Source organism: Chelonoidis abingdonii, chromosome 2, assembly GCF_003597395.2.
Source record: "Chelonoidis abingdonii isolate Lonesome George chromosome 2, CheloAbing_2.0, whole genome shotgun sequence".
In the NCBI taxonomy this organism is placed as follows: domain Eukaryota; kingdom Metazoa; phylum Chordata; order Testudines; family Testudinidae; genus Chelonoidis; species Chelonoidis abingdonii.
In genome coordinates this window covers 4,336,314-4,356,347 of record NC_133770.1, presented here as the reverse complement: position 1 = coordinate 4,356,347, position 20,034 = coordinate 4,336,314, and the positions used below count along the sequence as shown (strand labels likewise).

General features: G+C 44.3%; 2 protein-coding genes across 8 annotated transcripts in view; one reads left to right on the top strand and one right to left on the bottom strand.

The window, feature by feature from the left end:
* The window catches only part of LOC116828831 (KAT8 regulatory NSL complex subunit 1-like), a 156,603-nt gene extending 147,900 nt beyond the window's left edge, over positions 1-8,703 (bottom strand). The window contains exons 1-2 of one of the 2 annotated variants that reach the window (XM_075062132.1): positions 8,449-8,703; positions 6,815-6,955 (exon numbers count right to left, since the gene is read on the bottom strand). In XM_075062132.1, coding sequence (XP_074918233.1) covers positions 6,815-6,861 — 47 coding nt within the window. In that variant the 5' untranslated portion in view covers positions 6,862-6,955; positions 8,449-8,703. The remainder of the gene's footprint in view (positions 1-6,814; positions 6,956-8,448) is intronic. The other variant, XM_075062134.1, reaches the window with a different exon arrangement.
* Positions 8,704-9,864: 1,161 nt separating this feature from the next.
* Positions 9,865-20,034, top strand: part of DHX30 (DExH-box helicase 30) — a 42,205-nt gene continuing 32,035 nt past the window's right edge. The window contains exons 1-2 of one of the 6 annotated variants that reach the window (XM_075062127.1): positions 9,865-9,887; positions 15,040-15,094. In XM_075062127.1, the coding sequence (XP_074918228.1) occupies positions 15,067-15,094 (28 nt within the window). In that variant the 5' untranslated portion in view covers positions 9,865-9,887; positions 15,040-15,066. Of the gene's footprint in view, positions 9,888-9,978; positions 10,016-10,074; positions 10,125-15,039; positions 15,095-19,760; positions 19,990-20,034 lie in introns of those variants that run through there. The other 5 variants (XM_075062126.1, XM_075062128.1, XM_032786581.2 and 2 more) reach the window with 5 other exon arrangements.

The following is a 20,034-nucleotide window of genomic DNA, read 5'->3' as shown; positions in this document are numbered from 1 at the left end:
GCTCCGGGGCCAAGATAGGGAATATGGGTTCCATCTATGCGCCCCACCAATTAGGGAACCCATTGCAGCAAAGTCCACACTATACCTGCACGTTTCCCAGAGTCACAAACTTCGTAGCAGCAGCTTAATGTGATGCTTGGCTACTTGCATCACAGCAGCCCCCACGTAGATTTCCCACTCCAAATTGATTCCTGACTGACCGTAGCTGTCGGCGTTGCAAGTTTCCAGAGGGCTAATTGCCACTCGCTTCTCCCTGTGAGGGCTGCTCTCATCTTGGTATATGGCGTTTCAGGGCAGGGGAAAGCAAGTCACGAAGTTCAAAGAAGTGCTCTTACACTGCGAAGTTTCGCAGCCACTGGAATCGTCCCACACCTGCAAACGTGGTCCCACAGTCTGTGCTTGTCCCACGCCCAAAATCGGCCGTTCAATGGGTAGAACCTGTCATTTGGAGCTACCAGCAGTAGCTCCAAAACGCAGGGGCCCGTGGTTAGGAAGAATTCAGTGTCCATGTCCTCATCGCTCTCGTCGCCCGCCGCCGATAGCACCGTCCTCCCGCCTGCCTTTGCAGTTCATGGTTCACCCATAGACGCACGAGAATGCGTGAGGTTTACAACGTCCACGATTGCATGACTCTCAGCAGGTCCATGCTTGCTGTGCTATGGGCGTTTGCTCAGTTCACCCAGGAAAAAGGCGCGAAATGTGTTGTCTGCTGCTTTCACAAACAAAGGAGGGTGAGGCTGTACCCAGAACCACCCGTGACAAGTTTTTGCCCCATCAGCACTGGGCTCTCAACCCAGAATCCAAGGCGGGAGAGACTGTGCGGAAACTAGGGATAGCTCAGAATAGCTACCCACAGTGCACCGCTACCAGAAATCGACGCTAGCCTCGGACCATGGACGCACACCACCGAATTAATGTGCCTAGTGTGGACGCGCACAATCGACTTTATAATATCTGTTTTATAAAATCGGTTTAAGCTAATTCGAATTTATCCCGTAGTGTAGACGTAGCCACAGACTAACAGGGCTGCTACTCTGAAACCTAACACTTGCTGGTTTCCCCAGTGGAGGGGCTACACAGCCAACTTAGTTCTTCACTTGTGCAAGGAAGTCAGCTAGGCCCTGGGGATTCAGCTTTGTTCCATGACCTGAGTGCAAGCAGAGGAGCAAAGAGGAAGAAGCACGACTCCAGTGCTTTAAGACAGAGATGGCAAGGGGTCAGACTCAGCTAAATACATACATACAGACCTGTGACTAAGGGAATGTTCTTTAAGCACTGTCTTACCCAAGCTGTTGCTCCCACATCTTTATAGAGCCCCCCATACACACATTAAGCACTTCATAATTGTATACAACCAAAGCAGTTAGCTTTGTGCTTCAGAGATCCTAACAGTTTTTCTTCCTTCTCTATTTACAAGCAGACATAAGAGCAGGATATTGGTGTTAGAGTACCACACATTTCTCACCCTGCTTCAAACACAAGCCCAACCTCAATCATCAGCTGACTTTATCCAGCCAACAAACCAAACATCCAGGTTCAGCAACTACCTAGGAATACTCTTCGGGACTTGCCACCTAGGCAACTCAGGGGAGTGCACTATTTTCAGTTTCACTGTTGCCAACTCTCCCAATTTCTTTGCAACTCAGGTGAATTTGGCCAGAGCCACAATCATTCTAAAAAGCTCCAGTCCTCTCACATATTTCACTTCTGTATTGTGGAGACCCCCTTAGATGGCAGCTTTCCCTATTGCCCGGCTGCTGGAGGAAGAGAAGCCAATCGGAGCTGCTGCAAGAAGCAGAAAGTGCTCCCACCCTACAGGAGCAGACAATTCTCATAGGAGGAAAACTAAGAACAGTTAGAGCCCAACAGCTCAGGCTGCACCCTCCTTCCCTTCAATGGGTAACAGCAGCTTTTCTCTGTTCCTCCCCTTTCCCTTCCTGCAACACTAGAGCTGGGAATGGTGAGTGAGAGGCAGAGAGCCCCTGGAGCTGCTCCCACCTCCAGCCTGGAAGGGGAAGAAGGGGATCCTGCAGCAGACCTCTGTATCCTCTCTCCCCCGCCTCCCCCCCCCCCAAGAAAAAAACAAGCCAACAACCCTGGGACAGGGATGAAGAGCCCCAGGAAACTGCAAGAGATGCAGAGGGTGAGGCTGGGAGAGGGGCAGAACTGATGGTGGAGGTTGGGAGAAGGGGACAGAACTAATAGAGGACTTGGGAAGACTGGTAAATGTGGGGGTGAGAGCTCCTGCAATGGAGATCATAAAATCACTTAAATATGTTTGGGAGAAATGGCAACACTAATTGTCACAAATACACTGGGGATGGGCAGTGTGAGTTCAAAAATCAAGACAACCAAAATCAATTTTTAAATGTATTAATTTTGCTGCTAATCTCATCTTTTTTTTTTAAACTGGGGTTACCAATATTCAGTTTATATAAAGGCAATGGACGGTGATCACAATAGAAAGATCAACATCCTGAAAGGCAGGTGTATGTTTGAAAGGGTTGTAGGAGACTGGTTTACTCACAGAAACAGTGCCTTTAAAAGGTCTTTTCATTGTAATCATTTGATCTGGAACACTGAGCACTCAGAGATTCGACAAACCCCACAGCAAACATGAAACTTAAAGCCATAAACACTGAGGCAGTATAACAAAAGCTTTTCATTCATAGATCTCAAAAACATATTACCAAGCTGGACAAAGATCATCCTCATTTTATCATGGGGAAGCAGCTTGTCCAAGGTGAATCAGTACGTCAACATAGCAGCAGAGATGCGAGTAAAATTCAAGTTTGTGTCTCAGACATGTGCCCTTTGCATGAGACCACACACTTAGTTAAACAAATAAACAGTATTAATGCTGAACAGTTAGGAGACTAAGTTAGTTCAATAAGAGTATTAATCAGGAGCAGTACAAGTAAATTAAGAAGAAAAATTTAGTCTATCAAGAAAATCAGAATAGCTATCATTTAGAAACTGACAGTCTAAAAGTCCTCCCCCTGCCCAAAAAAAAAAAGTCACAAGAGCACCAAAGAACACTTGCTTTTGGATGCAAACTCTGTGACAAAGGAGAAGCAAGTTTTCCACATGTGGTCATCAGAAGCTTTTCAATTTATTTTAGGAAGGGACTACAACAATTTTATTTGACTGAACTTCTACTGTAAACTGGAATAAAAGTAAATATATAACTATTTTACATTTTATTGGTTTAAAAGAGGCTCATGGCAAACTTCCTCTACCAACGTAATAGGTTATAAAGATTATAACATTAATCGTATCTGATTAAATATTTTTCCCAGAATGAAAGGCTAAGAACAGTTAGGAATTTAGTGTTTATAATTACCTATTAACTTAAATGCACAAAAACTATTTCAATATTATGTTTCTGCTGTATTTTCTAGCAAAGCCGAGGAAAGAATTCCATTACTAGCTCCTATTTTCAGGCATTTGTAATTCTGAAAAGATTCCTCTCTGGGATGACATTTGTCATGCTTGTTTATAAAAAGAAAAAGGGGCAGAAGAAGAGAAAGATTTAAGAAGATCTCAAGCTTTCTTTTCCAGAGAAACCTTAAGAAAAGCACGCTTGCTTCTAGGTAAAATTAAATACAAAATTAATGTAAAATCTGAAGTTAAATCCTTTTTAATTAGGAACTAGACTTTCTGATATAATAAGCAGAAAAAATTAGTTATTGAGTGATTCATTGGTTTTTTAATCACTAATAGCGTTAGCATAATGCTATTTTATAACGAAAAGACAACGGATATATTGCTATTTCTTGGAAGACTGTAGCATTCTGCTTCAAACTGGAAATGTACAGTAATACCCTAGCACAATACACATCTTGTCATGTTTTGTTGCTTAAAGTGAAGTTCTTCTCTCTAAAACGTGAGACTAGAAACACAGAAGTTCCAAGTTTACACTTAGTAGCTTCGATGCTTTAAAGATAAGTTAAACATTACCTGCCAATAAACCAGTATAGTAGCAATTTTTAGTATTTTTGTTAGCAGCTCAGTCACTAAGTTCCTTCAGAACATTTGGTTGTGCGAACCGGGCCTGGTAATTTTTAAAGCTTTTAATTTAACAATTTGTTCCAGCATCACCTCTTCTGGCAGCAATCTTTGATATTACCTCATCTATATTACCAAAAAAGAGTATCTATCTCCATCATCTCTGCCATGAAGAATGATTCTGAGAAGCTAAATAAATATGACTTCTGTGAAATTGGTTTAATCTTCATTATTTGCTCCCTTTAATTCCTGGTGATTCAGCAGACTCAATTTTTTCAAGGCTTTCTGGTGATCATATTTAAAGAATTTCTTGTGTTTTGCTCTTAGCTATTTTCTCTTTAAATTTCACTTTAGACCTCCTAATTTCTGTCTTCAACATTGCCTGCTAGTTTATGCTCCTTTTTATTAGTTTCACTATAGTTAGATTTCCAAATTCTGAAAGATTTTGGCTGAGTTTGTATAACCCTCTTGAACACTGCAATTTACCCATACTGGTTTACTTCTTTTTTGCTTCCTTTTTTGTTCAGAGGCATGCATGTATTCTCAGACTGCTGTTGCCTTATATAGCAAGCATCCCTGCCAAATCTGCAGCATTTGTTTTCTTTACTTTTGACTCCATGGCCTGTTTGACTAGATTCCTTATTTTATTTAAATCTCCCTTTTCAAACTTCTCTTTCTTCTCCCTAGTCAGTGACATTTCACTACTTTATGGTCACTATGACTTAGCAGCTCAGCTATTGTTAATTCAAGCATCTCAAACTACAAATAAGATTTTCAAACTAATCCTCAAACTCAAAATATACAGTTTATAGAGAACTTTATTAACCCTGTTAGAATGGAAACTCTGGAGCAACCTGGATTATGGTTACAAATTGTATTTTAATTCTGCTTGACCTTAAGTTGCCACTCCATCCAGCACCTCTCTAGTGGTTGTAAGTTTCTATTGAAATTATTTCATTGTTAAATTTAAGTATCTAGACTAGAATTGTAAAGAAAGTCACCTGAATGGCCAGATATAGGACCACATGACAGTCTGCTGAAAGACAACCTGACAAAATAGTGTTGAAACCCTAATTATATAAACTGTTCTACATGTGAAGACTCCGATGCTGCACCTAAAGCAGTTTGCAGAGTCACAGCCTAATACTGTCAATTGCTCTCATTTGTCTCAATGGTTGAAAGATCTGAAGCCTAATGATGACCGGTAAAGCTACGATTTAGTCACAGAGGTCACTGCAGTCATGGATTCTGTGACTTTACTGGGTCTCTGTGACTTCTTCAGCTTCAGCTGTCCGCAGCTGCAGCCAGGGTTGGAGCCGGGGCTATGCTCCCCACATAGCCCCCCAATGGGGGCTACAGCCAGGCCCATGCACCTCTGCCCCGCAGCTTGCACTCCTGCCACCATGTGCTCCTACCCCACGCCTTGCAGAGGGGGCCGCAGCCGGGGCCCTGCACTCCTGCCCTGTGGCGGGGGCTGCAGCTGAGGCTGTGCACTTCTCCCAGGAGGTTTGTATGGTTATTTTTAGTAAAAGTCACAGACAGGTCACCGGCTCCGTGAATTTTTGTTTGTTCCCATGACCTGTCTGTGATTTTTACTAAAAATAACCATGACAAAATCTTAGCCTTAATGATCGGAAGTGAAAGAGTAAAAGCCACCAGAAGGGGCAAGGAAAGTGAGAGATAAGCAGTGTTCTACCACTCTTTCCCCTCACCCTGCCCACACACACACACACACTTCACTGCCTATAGCCACTGAAGACATAAAATTGAAGATTTTTTTTTTAGAAAAATCTAATTTATTTTCACTATTTATGTTGTGTTTGGAACTTTATTATGGATAAATTCAGTTTCATGCTTACGGCTTTGAGGCTTGTTGTTTGTTTCCTTAAGTATGTGTGTTGAAGATACAAAGACAGAAGTGTTTCTTACTCTAGCCCAATACTGAAATTTTGGGAATAGAAGTTGATTTTTGGTGATCGTTAGCACCAGTTAAAAAAAGTCAAATCATGATCCACTTTGTCCTCATTTTGCAGTTACAAGGAAAAAGAAGCAGTGAGCTGCATTTAGATTTCAGGTCACACTTTGGTACCTCTGAATTACTCCTTAGAAATTAGTAATGTTTGGAAAGAAGTATTGAAAGCCTGCAAGATATTTTAAGGGAAGCTTGGGCAAAATATTGTACTCTGTAGCCAGCATGTTTCAAGGAAACAGAGCAGCACTGGTCACTGAACATGCCTAATGTTTAAAATAATGGCACCTTCTAACAATTCCCCATATTAACAAAGAGGGTATAAAGCAATAAAACTCCCCTTCCTTCACCACTCCAAATCAGTAACTTTTCTTAAGTTCATTTCAAAACAGTCTATTTTACCCTCAAAATCCTGAACATTCAGAAATCAAACCCAAAGGACAGGTGTTCACTCTTCATTATCATTATTCCTTCCCATACAGCCCATCTGTAGAGGTCTCAGAGGGATAAATGTTGCCTAATTCAACAATTTTGGCAGCTGCCCCCCAGTCTCCAGATCTAACCAAACCTGCTTCAGTCATTTTTCTCATAATTATTTAAAAGCTGGAATAAGAATAAAGTATGCTGTATTTGAAGCTCCCTGCTAATCAGATAGAAGAACAACTGAAAGTGCAATACTAAAAAAACGAAGTCTTTCTTCCCACCCCATACATTGTACTCCTGCCATGTCTATTTATTCTGGATGCATTCTAAAGTCAGAACTGCCTGATTTTGCCAGGGTTGTGAGAGAAATTGGATGAAAGTTATGGCAAATGCCAGTAGTCAGACATTTCTTACCTTCCCGTGACTCCCTTGCCTGTCTCATCACATTTTGTTCCATCCATTTTCTTTGTCTGATTGAGAGAACCAAAGCTCTGCACTGTAAGCCACAGCAAAAAGTTTGGAACTGGAATAGGTTTTTCAACCTTAGCATTTAACCTGGAAGGGAAAAATTAAAAAATAAGAACAAAAGTGTTTGTTCTCTGATGCAGTTTTAATTATGTGGACAAAAAAGAAATTTTACAAATGTAATGGAGAAAATTTACTTTTAAAAAAAGTATACATACATATGGATGGAGAGAAAGAGGTCTTCCTTAAAACCTTCAGCCTAGGGGCTAGGATACTCACGCAGGACGTAAAAGACCCCAGTTTAACTACCCCCTCTGCCTGATGAGAAGGGATTTGAACAGACGTTTCCCATGAGTGTCAACCACCAGATTATGGTGTGATCGTCACTCTTACCCAGTATTTGTTAAAGCTATTCCACTTTAACAAAATTATTAGAGACCCACATCAGAATATCTTAGTCAATCCAATAATTAAAGATCACCTGAGATGGAGAACCCGTGTTCCAATCCCATCTCAGCATACAGAGAGGGGAATTTAACCAGAATCTGCCACTTCCCATGTGAGCACCCTAATGCCTTAGCTGAAAATTATAAGGGAGCAGCCCTGCTCCTCCTATGCCAGCTGTTTTGTGTGGAGTTAAACAGCCTCTGAGTATGCCCACTTGAACAGGCCCCACAGGCAAGACAGATGGGGGGGAAACACCTATCTTCCCCTGGTCTGAGGATCCCACCAGGACTTAGGTGTGAGATAGGCATCAGGACGCCTAGAGTGAGACAGCAGCGGGCATGCCTAAGGACTGCCTCTGCTCACAGGAGTAGTCCCACTGAGGTCACTAGGAGGAACAACAATGGGATATGAGACTTTCACTGCAAGCTGACAGATTCAAATCTAGAGCAGGTTGGTAGTCATAATGGGCCTAGCTTCTGAGGTGTGCAGAGCACTTATTTGATAGGTACTTCAAAAGAATGCATCCAGTGTTAAACATTGACAAGGGAATGTCTGAGATCAGCTTTGCTGTTTGTTTCATGCTAAGACAGAAGGTTAAATAGTGACTTAGTTGCCACAGGTGCTACTTAGCTTAAATCTTAATATATCTGTTACACTTACTGTTCCATGTAAATTGAATAATACAGTAGTACAAAAAGTAACATTTCTGAGACTGGCATGGAGACATTCAGTTTCATATTTTGTGAAAGCACCAAACTATGCCTTTCATAATGACCATAACTCAAGACAGATGTGAACTTCAGATTAAAAGTTTATCACATAGGTGCCACATGAGCATATAGATTTCACCCTTGCTTATCTCTACTGCCAACACTTCCCTGTGATATCATTGCCTCCTGCTGTACGAACTTTATTTTCTAAGACACCATCCCCATGTACGGCACTATAACTAACACAAATATACTGCTTAACATGGCCAGCCATTTCATTATTGAAAAATAGAACTATTGATCTCCAGTGCTTAAAGTGAAGATGAAGTCTTGCTGTATTTCACCTCCTCCCACAAAATCCAAGTCTTGTCTTCTAGAACTAATCTCTGCTCTAGTAAAAGAAAATAAAAGCCATAAGTCACTTACACCTATGCATTTCATTCTGAATTATCTTCAACGCCTACAGCTTTGTGTCAAGGCCTTCATTGATGGAGCCCCTTAGGATCTAAGTAACTCCAAACCAGACCCCCTGTGTAGGCAATTCCCATCCATCTTAGCTGAGGCTCTTTGTTGGAGGGCAAACAGAAGGAAGCTCCTTTTGGGCCTCTTATGGCCCCAGGAGCCCAGTCTCCAGCACTGCCATGACAGTGTATTTCACTGGCACTAAACTCAATTAAAAAAAACGTTGAATAGCAGCTACCCCTAGTGCAATGTAAATGATCCCGGGGTCCTTTAGGAGAGACAGATTCCTGCACAAACTTCCTAAGACCAGAAGACACATTCAATCCCCTATAAAGGGCTGCTGAAGAGGGGAGACCAAAAGCTGCCCAGAGGACATGTAGTGGTGATGATCTACGTGTGTGACCCTGCCACACCCTGTTCATTCCCCCCTCGCCCCAGGCCCCAGCAGCCAACACGGCCAGGAATAGCTGAAGGGGGAATGGGAAGGGACAAGGGGGCAGCGGCGGGGGGGACCTGAGGCGAGGCCGGCGGCAGGGGACAAGGGGCCAGCTGCGCGAGACAGGCGACTGAGGCGAGGCCGGCGGGAAGGGACAAGAGGACGGTGGCGGGGAGACAAGAGAGCGGGGCGACCTGAGGCGAAGCCGGCCGCGGGGAGACAAGAGAGTGGGGGGACCTGAGGCGAGGCCGGCGGCGGGGGGACCTGAAGCAAGGCCGGCGGCGGGGGACAAGGCGGCGGCGGCGGGAGGATCTGAGGCGAGGCCGGCAGGCGGGGACAAGGGGGCGGCGGGCGGGGGACCTGAGCGAGGCCGGGGGCGGGGAGCACGGGGGCGCAGGACGCTGAGGCGAGGGCGCGGGAAGTGGGGCGGGCTGAGGCGGGCTGCGGCGGGGGACAAGGGGGCGGCGGCGGGGGGACCTGAGCGAGGCGGCGGCGGGAAAGGGGCGGAGGCGGGGGACACGGAGGCGAGGCGACTAGCGGGGCAAGGGGCGGCGGCGGCAGAGCAGGGGGCTGAGGACAGGCGGGTCGCGAGGGGGACCGAGCGTAGGGCGGCGGAGACTGGGGCCGGAAGCGAAGGACAGTCTGAGGAAGGGTACGGGGGGGGGCTCTTAGCGGCGGCGCCCCCGACAACAGGCCAGCCTTCACACCTGTTTGCACGCTCCTCGTTTACCTAGTGCGCACCTCTCCAGTCACGGCCACCGTCGCTTCAACCTGCACTCTAGCCCTGCCCCTGCCTCCCATGGCGTGAACTGTTGCCATGGGGTATAGTTCCCCACCCTCACTTCCTTGCGATGTAATCTGCCAAGGTTGCAGGTTTGGTTTCCGGTGCGCACGCGGAACGCGGATTGCAGAGTCTTGGGAGTTGTAGTTCGGCGTGTCGCGGACCGGCCTAGAGAGTTGTGAGGAGGTTGTGTCGGGGACCTGGGACCTGATCTCTCCATCCTGGGAGGCGTCCGAGCGCTGTGTGCGTCGCGGCGGCTCGCGGCATCTGGTGTGTGCGCGCGGCGGCAGGAGGGGCTCCGCGCCGGGGAGCCGGTGCGTTGTGCTGGTGGGGCGGCTCAACGCCTCTGTTGTGCGGCGGTGCTGGCGGGATGGGGCGGCCCCGTGTGCGGCGGGAGGCGCTGAGCCTGCCGGCGAGGGCGAGGTGTGCGATGTGGGGATGAGGTGTGTCGCTTTTCTCGGCTGTGTGATGTGGGGTAAGGGGGCGGGAGAGGCAGGGGATCTAGTGTGAGGCGTGGGTGGTCTCTGACGATCGGATGGGAGGTAAGGGGAGCCGGAGGGGGCGGGTTGGGGGCAAGGGGAGATGGGGGCCGGGGAGACAATGTGAGGTGTGGGGGTGTCAGAGCCTCCGTATGGGGGAGCTGGGGTGATGGGGGGGTATCTGAGCCTCTGTATGGGGGGGCAAGCTGAGCCGAGGTGATGGGGTGTCTGGGCCTCTCTATGGGGGGGAAAGGGAGCCAGGGTGACATGGGGGTGTATATCTGAGCCTCCATATATGGGGGGCAAGGGGAGCTGGAGTGGGATTGGGTGGGGGAAGGACAGCCTGTGTGAGACTAGGAAGTTTTCAGAGATGTGGATTTTAACAGCTGAGTTCCAGAGGCAGCTGTTCACTTCTGGGAATCTCCAGAGGCGAGCCCTGGTTTGATAGTGCTGGGGAAGTTTCTCAAGCCTGGTGTCTCCTCCTTAGTGCTAACAGCTGCAGGGGGAATAATGTTATGGGGAATGGATGAGGTGAGAAGGTTCCAAGATGGGTCTCTGGAATTGGAAGCAAAATTGGAAAACAGAGCTCCCAGCTGACTCCTTTTTCCTGCAGCCCCACTGGTCCTCAGCCCTAGTATAGAGCCTAGTTACTTGACTCCACATGTAGCCCTAGTGCTAGGCCTCTGGGCTCCCCATTGGGCCCACAGACCAGGATTCTGGGTGTACAGCAGGTGCCAAGGACCTTTGGGAACTCCTACTGCCAATGCTATCCCAAGCTGCCTACCAGCATCAGTGACTCTCCACAGCCTCACTAAACTTAGCAGCAGAAATCCCAGGAAGGCAGTGATGGAGAACAGAAATCTTCTCTAAAGAACCAATGCTCCATCAGGCCCTGTGGTAGAAATTTAAAACAGTTCTTTGAGCATTGCCTGCATGGATCCCCGTTTTAGGTGAGGAGCAAAGCTTGGGAATTTTGAAATACCAATGTCTGGGGGGGTGCTGGATGAACTCCCTGCCAGTGTCCTTGTGACCTCCCCTACACCCGATGATGTACAAAGGGATGTGACTGCAGCTTAGTTTTTTTTCTGACTGCTATAGGCAGTGAGCAAGAGCTCTGTGGTGTAGGTTGCTTCCTTGTGTGACCTGTTTTGGGAAAACAGCTTTTTCTATATATAAATATAGATTTATTTGTAGCTGGGAATAGTTACTGGAGATGGCCAAAAATTCTAATGCTCTGTTGAGCATTGTGTTTCTGGGCTGTTCTCATGCTCTTGAGGGCCTATCTGAAAATTACTAAAGTCAGGTTTGCTGGCTTTGATCTGTGTCCCTGCTGTAATTGTATTAAGTCTGTCATCAGTTAACATATTTGGTGCCTGTTCTGCTTCAGTGTAAGCATGTCTCATTCTGCTTAGTCAGGTTCTAATGCTGGGCCTGGAAATGCTTCAGCACCCAGAGACTCGGCTTGGTCATCTTATGTTGTTGAGTCTAAATGTCCCATTGAACTGCCTGTTAGAAGTCCCACAGCCTCTTGGTTCCATTCTCCCTAAACCCAATGTCATGTCAAAAAGAGATACAAGCTCCCACCTCTAGCTGAGCATCAAGACTTAACAGCAGACTTGACTCTTTGAAACACTCCATCTCTCATTACCATTCTTCTCCTTCAATGGCAAAAATGAAAAGAAGCCATGAGGCCACCATAATTGCGGGTCTTCCTTGGTGTCAGTATCTTCAGCAATGTCTGGTGGCAGCATTGAGTGTCTTGGGATCATCCATCTTGGTTTTGGGTGTTCTGGTATCATTGATGGTTTCTGTTTCGAGATCCTCTGTGTTAGGGATCTTGGGATTGGACCCTCTGGTTCTGGTGCAGGATCTAGCTGATGAATATTGCCTCAATGCTGAGTACATCTATCCAGGCTGTTGTCTCTGTGCTCCTCCTGGCTACCCAGCTCTGGGTGGCTAGGTCCAGGTGTGACTGCCCCCAAAGCTTTCTATGTCATTCAGACGAAACTTAGCCCAATGGAGGGAACATGGGACTATGAGCTCTGGCTCTGATATTCTATGTAACCTTGAGAAAATCACTTAACCTCTCCATCTGTGCACTTGTTCGCCCTCCACCCTTAATCTTTCTTATCTCTTTAGACAGTCCCTGCCCCAAAGGGCTTACAGTCTATTACTATGTGTTTGATCAGTGTCTGGCATAATGGCGGGGTGCAGGCATCTCATTTGGGGATCTCTAGGTGCTACTGCAATATAAATAATGAATAATTACTTGACATTGGTGGTGTTCATGAATTGAGCTAATCTGTTGCTGAATCTCTCTGGATCTCTGTGTTCGCTGGCTCTGACATCTCCTTCCTTGGTGTTGAATAGTGAAGCATCCCCTCCTTCTCCTTTCCATGTTTTCTCTGTGCACTATCCTGGTGGACTTGGTCTTTAGAGCCAGGAACCATCAGAGTCAACCTTGCTGCCATCGTTGATGAGGTCATAGATCCACTTTTGGATCTCCTGATTTCAGGATTCTTCTGCCCATCCTAGTTCAGATGAGGCCTCCTTGGTTCTCTCTGAATTCATGGTCCTGCTGGCATGAATCTCACCTATTCTATACACCAAAGGCACATTAGCCCTATTGGACTATGTAGGCTCAATTTCTTGTATTACTTACATGAGACCTCATCGTGCAAGATCTTTCACTGAAGATTTAGTCTACATGCAAGTAACTGATGTCTCAATCTTTGTCGTATTTAAAGGAATGGAAGGCAGAAGATAGCCTCATCTAAGCCATATGCTTTTGTGACATCATTAGCAATCATTCCCTAATGACTTTAAAGTTTTCAAGAGCTGGCTATTTTGTATCATATTGGGATAATACTAGAGATCAGTCCATTCCCACTCATAGATTGTCAAAGTAGATTAGACTCAGCGTCCACATTTGCCATGAATTAATAGAGATACCAATACCAGCAGACATGAAGCCATCCTGTACCAAATCTACAATGACCATTACTCTAAGACTCAGGAATGTTCATCCCCAGAGAGGCATATTAAACTGCTACCTAGAGTTCCATCCATGAATGATGTTTTGATATTCATGCTGCATTACTACCAGGACTTAGCTTGTAGGTTGGATGATCCAATTTGGAGCATCCTAGAATCCTTAGTTGAGCAAGATTCTCCAGCCTTATCTCTTTGGGTTTGGAGACTGCTTGTTAATCACCTACAGTGGGTTTTCAGGCAGGCAATGCTGAAAGAAATATGTAAATATTTTTCTATACCAATTGTTACTGTTGTTCTTTGAGGATGACTGCTTGGATGGATTCACACTATCTGCCATTCTGTATCATTGGGCTAGGAGGGAATCCAACATCAACAAGTACCGTTATTGAAAATACCAAGTTCATGCCCACTGTACACTCATCAGTCACCTACAGTATGGCTCCATGCAGGCAATCCTCTTGAGAGATCATGTTTGCTATAGTAATTAACCATTTTTCATGGTAAGAAGCCAAATAACTTTGTATTTTTAATAGTCTATTTCAATATTTTTTAAATAAACACAGTGTCAACTTCTTATCACCAAAATCAGTAGGTCTGGCTCTGCATACACACAGGGAGCAGATCTGCTGAGTATAAGAAAGATGCGATTTTCAGAAAGTCACTTTTCAGAATAGAGACATGTTTTAGGCTGTTCTTGCACCACTGGAATCTATAAAATTTTTGCTGTTGGTTCCAGTGGGAGCCCTTTGAAAGCCTAGTAATAATAGTATTATCTGAATGGGAACACCACAAATCTGTCTCAGCTCTGCTTCAAATCTGTTATGAAATCTTTGTTACTCTAATTCCAAGAATGCTCTAAAAACGAAGTAGTGGGCATAGGTAATAGATTATTTTGAAAATAATGTGGTGTTGTCCTTGTTTCTCTTTCCCCTATCAGATGTCATTAGTGCCACATTGAGGACAGTGCATTTTAAAATAAAATAGCTAGCTTAACTTTTTAACTTGTATTGGACAAAAAAAACAACTGAAACCTCAAACAAATGCAGGACTTTTCAACGTTTCTTATAACTGGAAAAATACATTAACAGATGTATGTCAGCCTTAAGAAAAAAAAGTGTGTGCAGGGGCTGGGGGGAGAAATCACAAGCATAGTCTATCAATATATTGTATTTCATCTCAGTGGGACTTGCTATGGCTAAAATGTGAATGCCTAGAAATCAGTAGCACCTTTCATCCTGCAAATTTCCGAAGTCTTTACAAACTTGAACTGATATTTAGAGGGATCACTTTCCCCATCTCTAGATATAACATAGCAGCTATTTAACAGAGTGTAGCAACTGTATTCAGAAGTACTTGTGGCACCTTAGAGACTAACAAATTTATTTCAGCATAAGCTTTCGTGGGCTACAGCTCACTTCTTCAGATGCGTAGAATGGAACACAGACAGGAGATATTTATACATACAGAGAAAATGAAAAGGTGCAAGTATGCATACCAACTGGAAGAGTCCAATCAATTGAGATGAGCTATCGTCAGTATCCGAAGAAGTGAGCTGTAGCCCACGAAAGCTTATGCTGAAATAAATTTGTTAGTCTCTAAGGTGCCACAAGTACTCCGGTTCTTTTTGCAGATACAGACTAACACGGCTACTACTCTGACAACTGTATTCAGTAATTTAAGACCTCAAAAAATAGATACTATAGCCAAGCAGAATGCAATCATTCAAACTGGAATTTGATCAGAACCTTCAGGTGTATTCCTCACCTAAAAGATAGTTAGTATCAGAATAGCTAGTGGAGGCTTAGACATTTCAGAGAGGAATACAAATTCTAACTTCCTGCCTCTTCACCTTCTTGCTTTCGTAGGAATCAGATCTTTTCACTTTGACAGAGATGTTCTCGCTGAATTCATGTAGAAAAGGTAAGGACTTGATTGGTTTGGGAAACACTCTCATCTGTCACCACTAATTTTTCTTGATTGATCAGCTGTAGCTCTAGATCTCTAGACAAAGACATCCAGTTCATAAATAATTTTACCATCCTTTTCTGTGCTGGATGATATGACAGGTGTGACATACTGCCTTGCAATGTGAGTTGATACCTCATTCATTTAAGTGTTTGTGCCACCAATACATGTTTATATATGCTACAAAGGAAAAGGAAGGATGTGTGAAAAGATGTGGCCACATTGGCAGTTAGGTAACACATAGGGCCCAATTCTGCCTTTCTGTATCACTCTTTTTAACTGCAAGGTCAGCCTCACATCTAAGGGTAGAATTTGTCCCTACTTGTAAAAGTGTAAATGTTTCCAAACCATAATTGTTTGATATCTAGTACTTATGCAGCAGTGTAAATCACTTTTCAGCTAGGGCAGCTGTCTGAACAAGTGTTAACGTCATAAGTATCTGTGCTTATGTTAAGTAGTACAGTAAGAGAGTCATTTCAGGGGAATACAGAAGCTGGAGATGGAAAAGAACTACTATGTCATCCAGTCCATCTCCCTGACAATACAAGGTTGTTTCCTAAAGTGCATTACTTAGTTCTTCATTCAGTTTAGTTCTAATTAGTTTTGAAGTGTCCCTTTTAATTTCATCCTCCTACTATTAGTTGTTTCCCTTTGTACAAGTTCAATAAGTCTCTCTCCGTGGTGTTTACATAATTCAAAACATCAATTTATCATGTCCCTTTTTGTCATCACTCAGCCAAGCTCTTTATTTAGCTCTTTTTAGTCTTCCATCATAAGTCAGTCCCTCCAGGCACTGGTCATTTTTGTTGCTTTTTCTGAATGTCCTTCAGTAACTCAATCTTAAAATGAGCTGCTCAGAACTGAATCCAGTATTCCTGGACTGGTTGCACCAGAGATGTACAGCAAGGGTCTATTACCTCCCTGCTCTGGGAAGTAACGCCTCTGATTCACTGCTTTGGTGGCATAACATTTTATTAGCCATTCTTGTTTCAACGTCAAGCTAAAAAATTAGGTCATCAGAAGTCTTGGATCCTATAATTTTAAAAAATAATGATATTTGGCATTTGTATTTCAGTGGAAAAACTTAAGATGCCAAGTAAAAATCTGGGCAGGATGGGAGGCTGAAGGAGAGCAGGAACTCATGAGGGCTAGTGGTTTGTCATGGCTGGACTGGGGGTAGGGACTTCATGGATTCTGAGACACTACTAGTTTTTTGAGGAAAGTCTTGAAGATAGCATAGCTGGATAAGAAGCTTCTGTACAGTGCTGCTGCTGCTGCCACCATCCCTTTTTCAAGGCTCATGTAGGGGAGAAGAAGGGTCAGTCGCGGCTTGCTGCTGTGAGTCTGAACTGGCAAGCAGTGGGCTAGTGGTATTAAACTATTAGTTAAATGCTGTTAAACGCTTTTCATTGCAAAATAAAGGATATTTTGATTGAACTAATGTAACCTGTGACTTCTGGCATTTTTTCCATAAATTGATTCTTGCCTTTTTTCTGTGACCAGACTTGAACTTATTGTCTAATTTACCGTGACAAACCACTAGCTCTATTACTTATATCTAATTTGCTGAACACTCTCACCCTTTTCTTTTTTTCTGCATCACTGTTTCTTCCTCCCATTGAATGTGTTTTCCATAGTCTTCCCCAAGATGTACAGCTACGTTTTTTCCATTGTTGTATTCTCCACCGATGGTTCTCATCTCTTTATTTCTGCATTCACTGGTATGCATAACTGAAAACAACTAAGTATAAGCTGTGATTTTTCCTTAATGCAGTGGTTCTCAACCAGAGGTCTGAGGCCCCCTGGGGGGGGGGGGGGGGGGGGCTGCATGCAGGTTTCAGGGAGGCCACCAAGCAGGGCATTAGACTCGCTAGAGCCCAGGACGGAAGGCCAAAGCCCTGCCCTATGGAGTTGAAGCCTGAGCCCTGCACTCAGGCTCAAGCCTGAGCATTATAGCTTTGTGGTGCCCCTGTGGCATGGGGCTCCAGGCAACTGCTACCCCCTAACCCCAGCCCTGGCTTTTATATGCAGAAAATCAGTTATTGTGGCACAGGTGGGCTGTGTAGTTTTTATAGCATGTTGAGGGGAGGAGGGGGGCTCAGAAAGAAAAAGGTTGAGAACCCCTGCTTTAATGGACATCTTACCCCTTCAAGGTCACAATGAAGATGTTAAATACGTAAATAAACTGGATACATTGGCATTTAACATTAAGCCCCTCTACACACACACTTTTTATTTCCCCCAGAAGTTTTACTTCCAATTAACGATTTCTATCTAAACCAATTTGTAATAATTTTTCAAGATAGAGTTCATGGGGTTTAGTATCAGATCATTTGCATCTACTGAATTTCCTTAATTTGGGCAACTTGTCTGGCAAGATTTGTTCTGTAGGAACCAATGCCATGTATTGCTTATGGTTGTCATCCTCTAGTCCTACTTTTCTCAATATTTGTTTAATTATTATATTGGGGATAGACTTATGGGACAATAAACTGCCAGGATCATTTCAAATTTCTTTTTTGAAATTCTGTACTGCATTTTTTCCAATGCCTCTCTGGTTGCCTGATTTTTCAGAAATATTTGTCGTTGGTACAGTAAGTTAGCTAATTTGCTTAATACCGTAAGATGCGCATCCTCTGAGACAAGTGATTTAGCGTGTTCAGATCTTCCAAGTACACCTTTATCTGTTCTTTGTTAAAAGTCTTCTATATGGGGTTTTCCTAACTTAACTGTTTAGACATCTTTTAAAAATCTGCCCTCTGCGTGAAAGATGTAAAAGTTAAATTTCTTATTTTATCTCCCTCCTGATATTAGTTTTTTTTCTCTCTCTTGATATTTGTTGAAAGCCTTATTCCTCTTAATGATTTTTGACACATTTTAACCAATGTAAAATCTTGGTTTACAAGCAAAGTATTTACTGATTAATAAATGACATTTAAACTAACATAAATAGATCTCACTACTGTAAAGAGGCACTCTCAATTTAATTGTAGCCCAAAGTGCATACATTATAAATAGGCTTCATAAAAGTTAAGGTGTATATAAATATTTCGACCATTTTAAAAAAGAATTCTGATGGGGGTGGGTGGGAGGATTAAAGCATCCCTGCAGTGGTAGGGTAGTTAACATCCATATGTTACAGTATTAAGAACTTTATGCTCAAAACATTTAATTGTTAAAACTGACCAAATTTAATTTTTTTCAAGATGAGAAAAATGCAAACAGTGAACAATATAAATAAAAAGTATTTTTTAATTCTCAAATGTTAGTATCTAAAATGTTAGTAAAATAATGAAGTTTGACTGCAACTGAGACACTGCAAGCTTGAAGTATGGTCAGTATGTATCTTTTTGAAAAATTACTTTCAGGAACTAAACCTGCTCCTGAACTTTCCCTGCTGATTGATGTAGTTCTTGAAGTCAGATCCTCCTGTTTGCTTGCTTGCTTTTTTGTTTGTTTGATTGGTGTTTTTTATATGTGGTGTCATTACTATGTGAAAAATCTGAAAAAAACGGAGAGAATATGACTCAGCTATGTTGGCAAAATGGTGAAAATATACACAAGGTGTTGGCAAATGCATTTTTGTCTTCTACTCTTCAAATTTGTAATAGTTTTTAAAAAAATCAGAAGTGATTTTTTTAAAGTTAGTGGTGCCCCTTTAACATATTTAAAAGATAAGGGGAGTAGAAGTTGGGATATCTGGGTACCATTCGCAGCACTGCACTATCTTGTTCTTGTTTGAGCAAGTGAATCATAAACATCTCTGTGGGTCAGTTTCCTCATTTGTAAAAATTGTGTAATGCTAACCTAGTTTAAGAGTTGTTGTGAGTCTCAGATAGTATTCAGAAAGTGCTTTGGGGTCCTTACCTCAAAGCTATAATATCTTTACATGTATAAATAGGCTTAATTTCTCTTATGTTGCTTCTGGCTGATCTGCATGTGATCCAGAGATAAAACAAGAGAGTAGATTTGCTACCTAGGGGCACTAAGGGGGGAGCAGCAGGCTCAAAATGATGTTTATACAATGTCGGATGCAAATATGACTATACTTTTAAAAACAAAAAGGGATGGGGGTGGGGAGAAGGTCCTACTATTTAAATTACTGGCATAGCTGGCCTGGAGCTTGAAGTTCTTTGTTTAACTTCAGAACAGGTATGGGCAGGACCAGTGCACCCTTCCCCCATTCTGCCTTTCCCTCAACTTTGACGTGGAGAGGACCCCTGTAACAGGGAGAGGGATCCCTTGTTTTCTAGCCCTATTTACTTCTCTGCCTTTTCAGTGCAGCTTGCCAATGTGGGGTGGGAAGGGGATGAGTGGACAGTATCAATTGCAAGAAGGCCACAGAATCACCATTGAATGTGAATGGGTAAGTTACTACAAAACAGGGGCGGCGGAGCCTGGAGAAGCGAAAGAGGGAGGCCTGGTCGGAGCACTGGGGGGGGAGGGGGGGCTGTTCGCTATAGGGCAAGGGTGTGGAGACAGGACCGCTCCCAGAAGCTCCTGTGCTCAAGCGCCTCCTTGTCTGCAATGCTCCGGTCTTTTCGCTAGGGGCCGCTGCGTTCACGTGGTTCCTCCTTGCGCAGGCGGCGCCCCCGTCGTTGTCCCTGCCCGGCCTGAAGCCGGTAGTGGGCGGTCTTGCAAGATGGCGGCGCCCAGGCGGCTCCTGCTGGCGCTGGTGAGTGGCGCTTCCGGGCCGCGGCGCTGCTGCCGCTACCGCCGGGCGGGGTTGGTGGAAGCGGGCGGCGCCACGCGGAGCCTGTGCGCGGGCGGCCCCCTGAGCGAGGCCGAGCCCGGAGCGGAACAGGAGCCGGGAGCGGACGGAGCGGGAGAAGCCGGCGCCATGGTGAAGGGTGAGCGGCGGACTCCGCATGGGCCGGCGGATCTTCCCCGGAGCG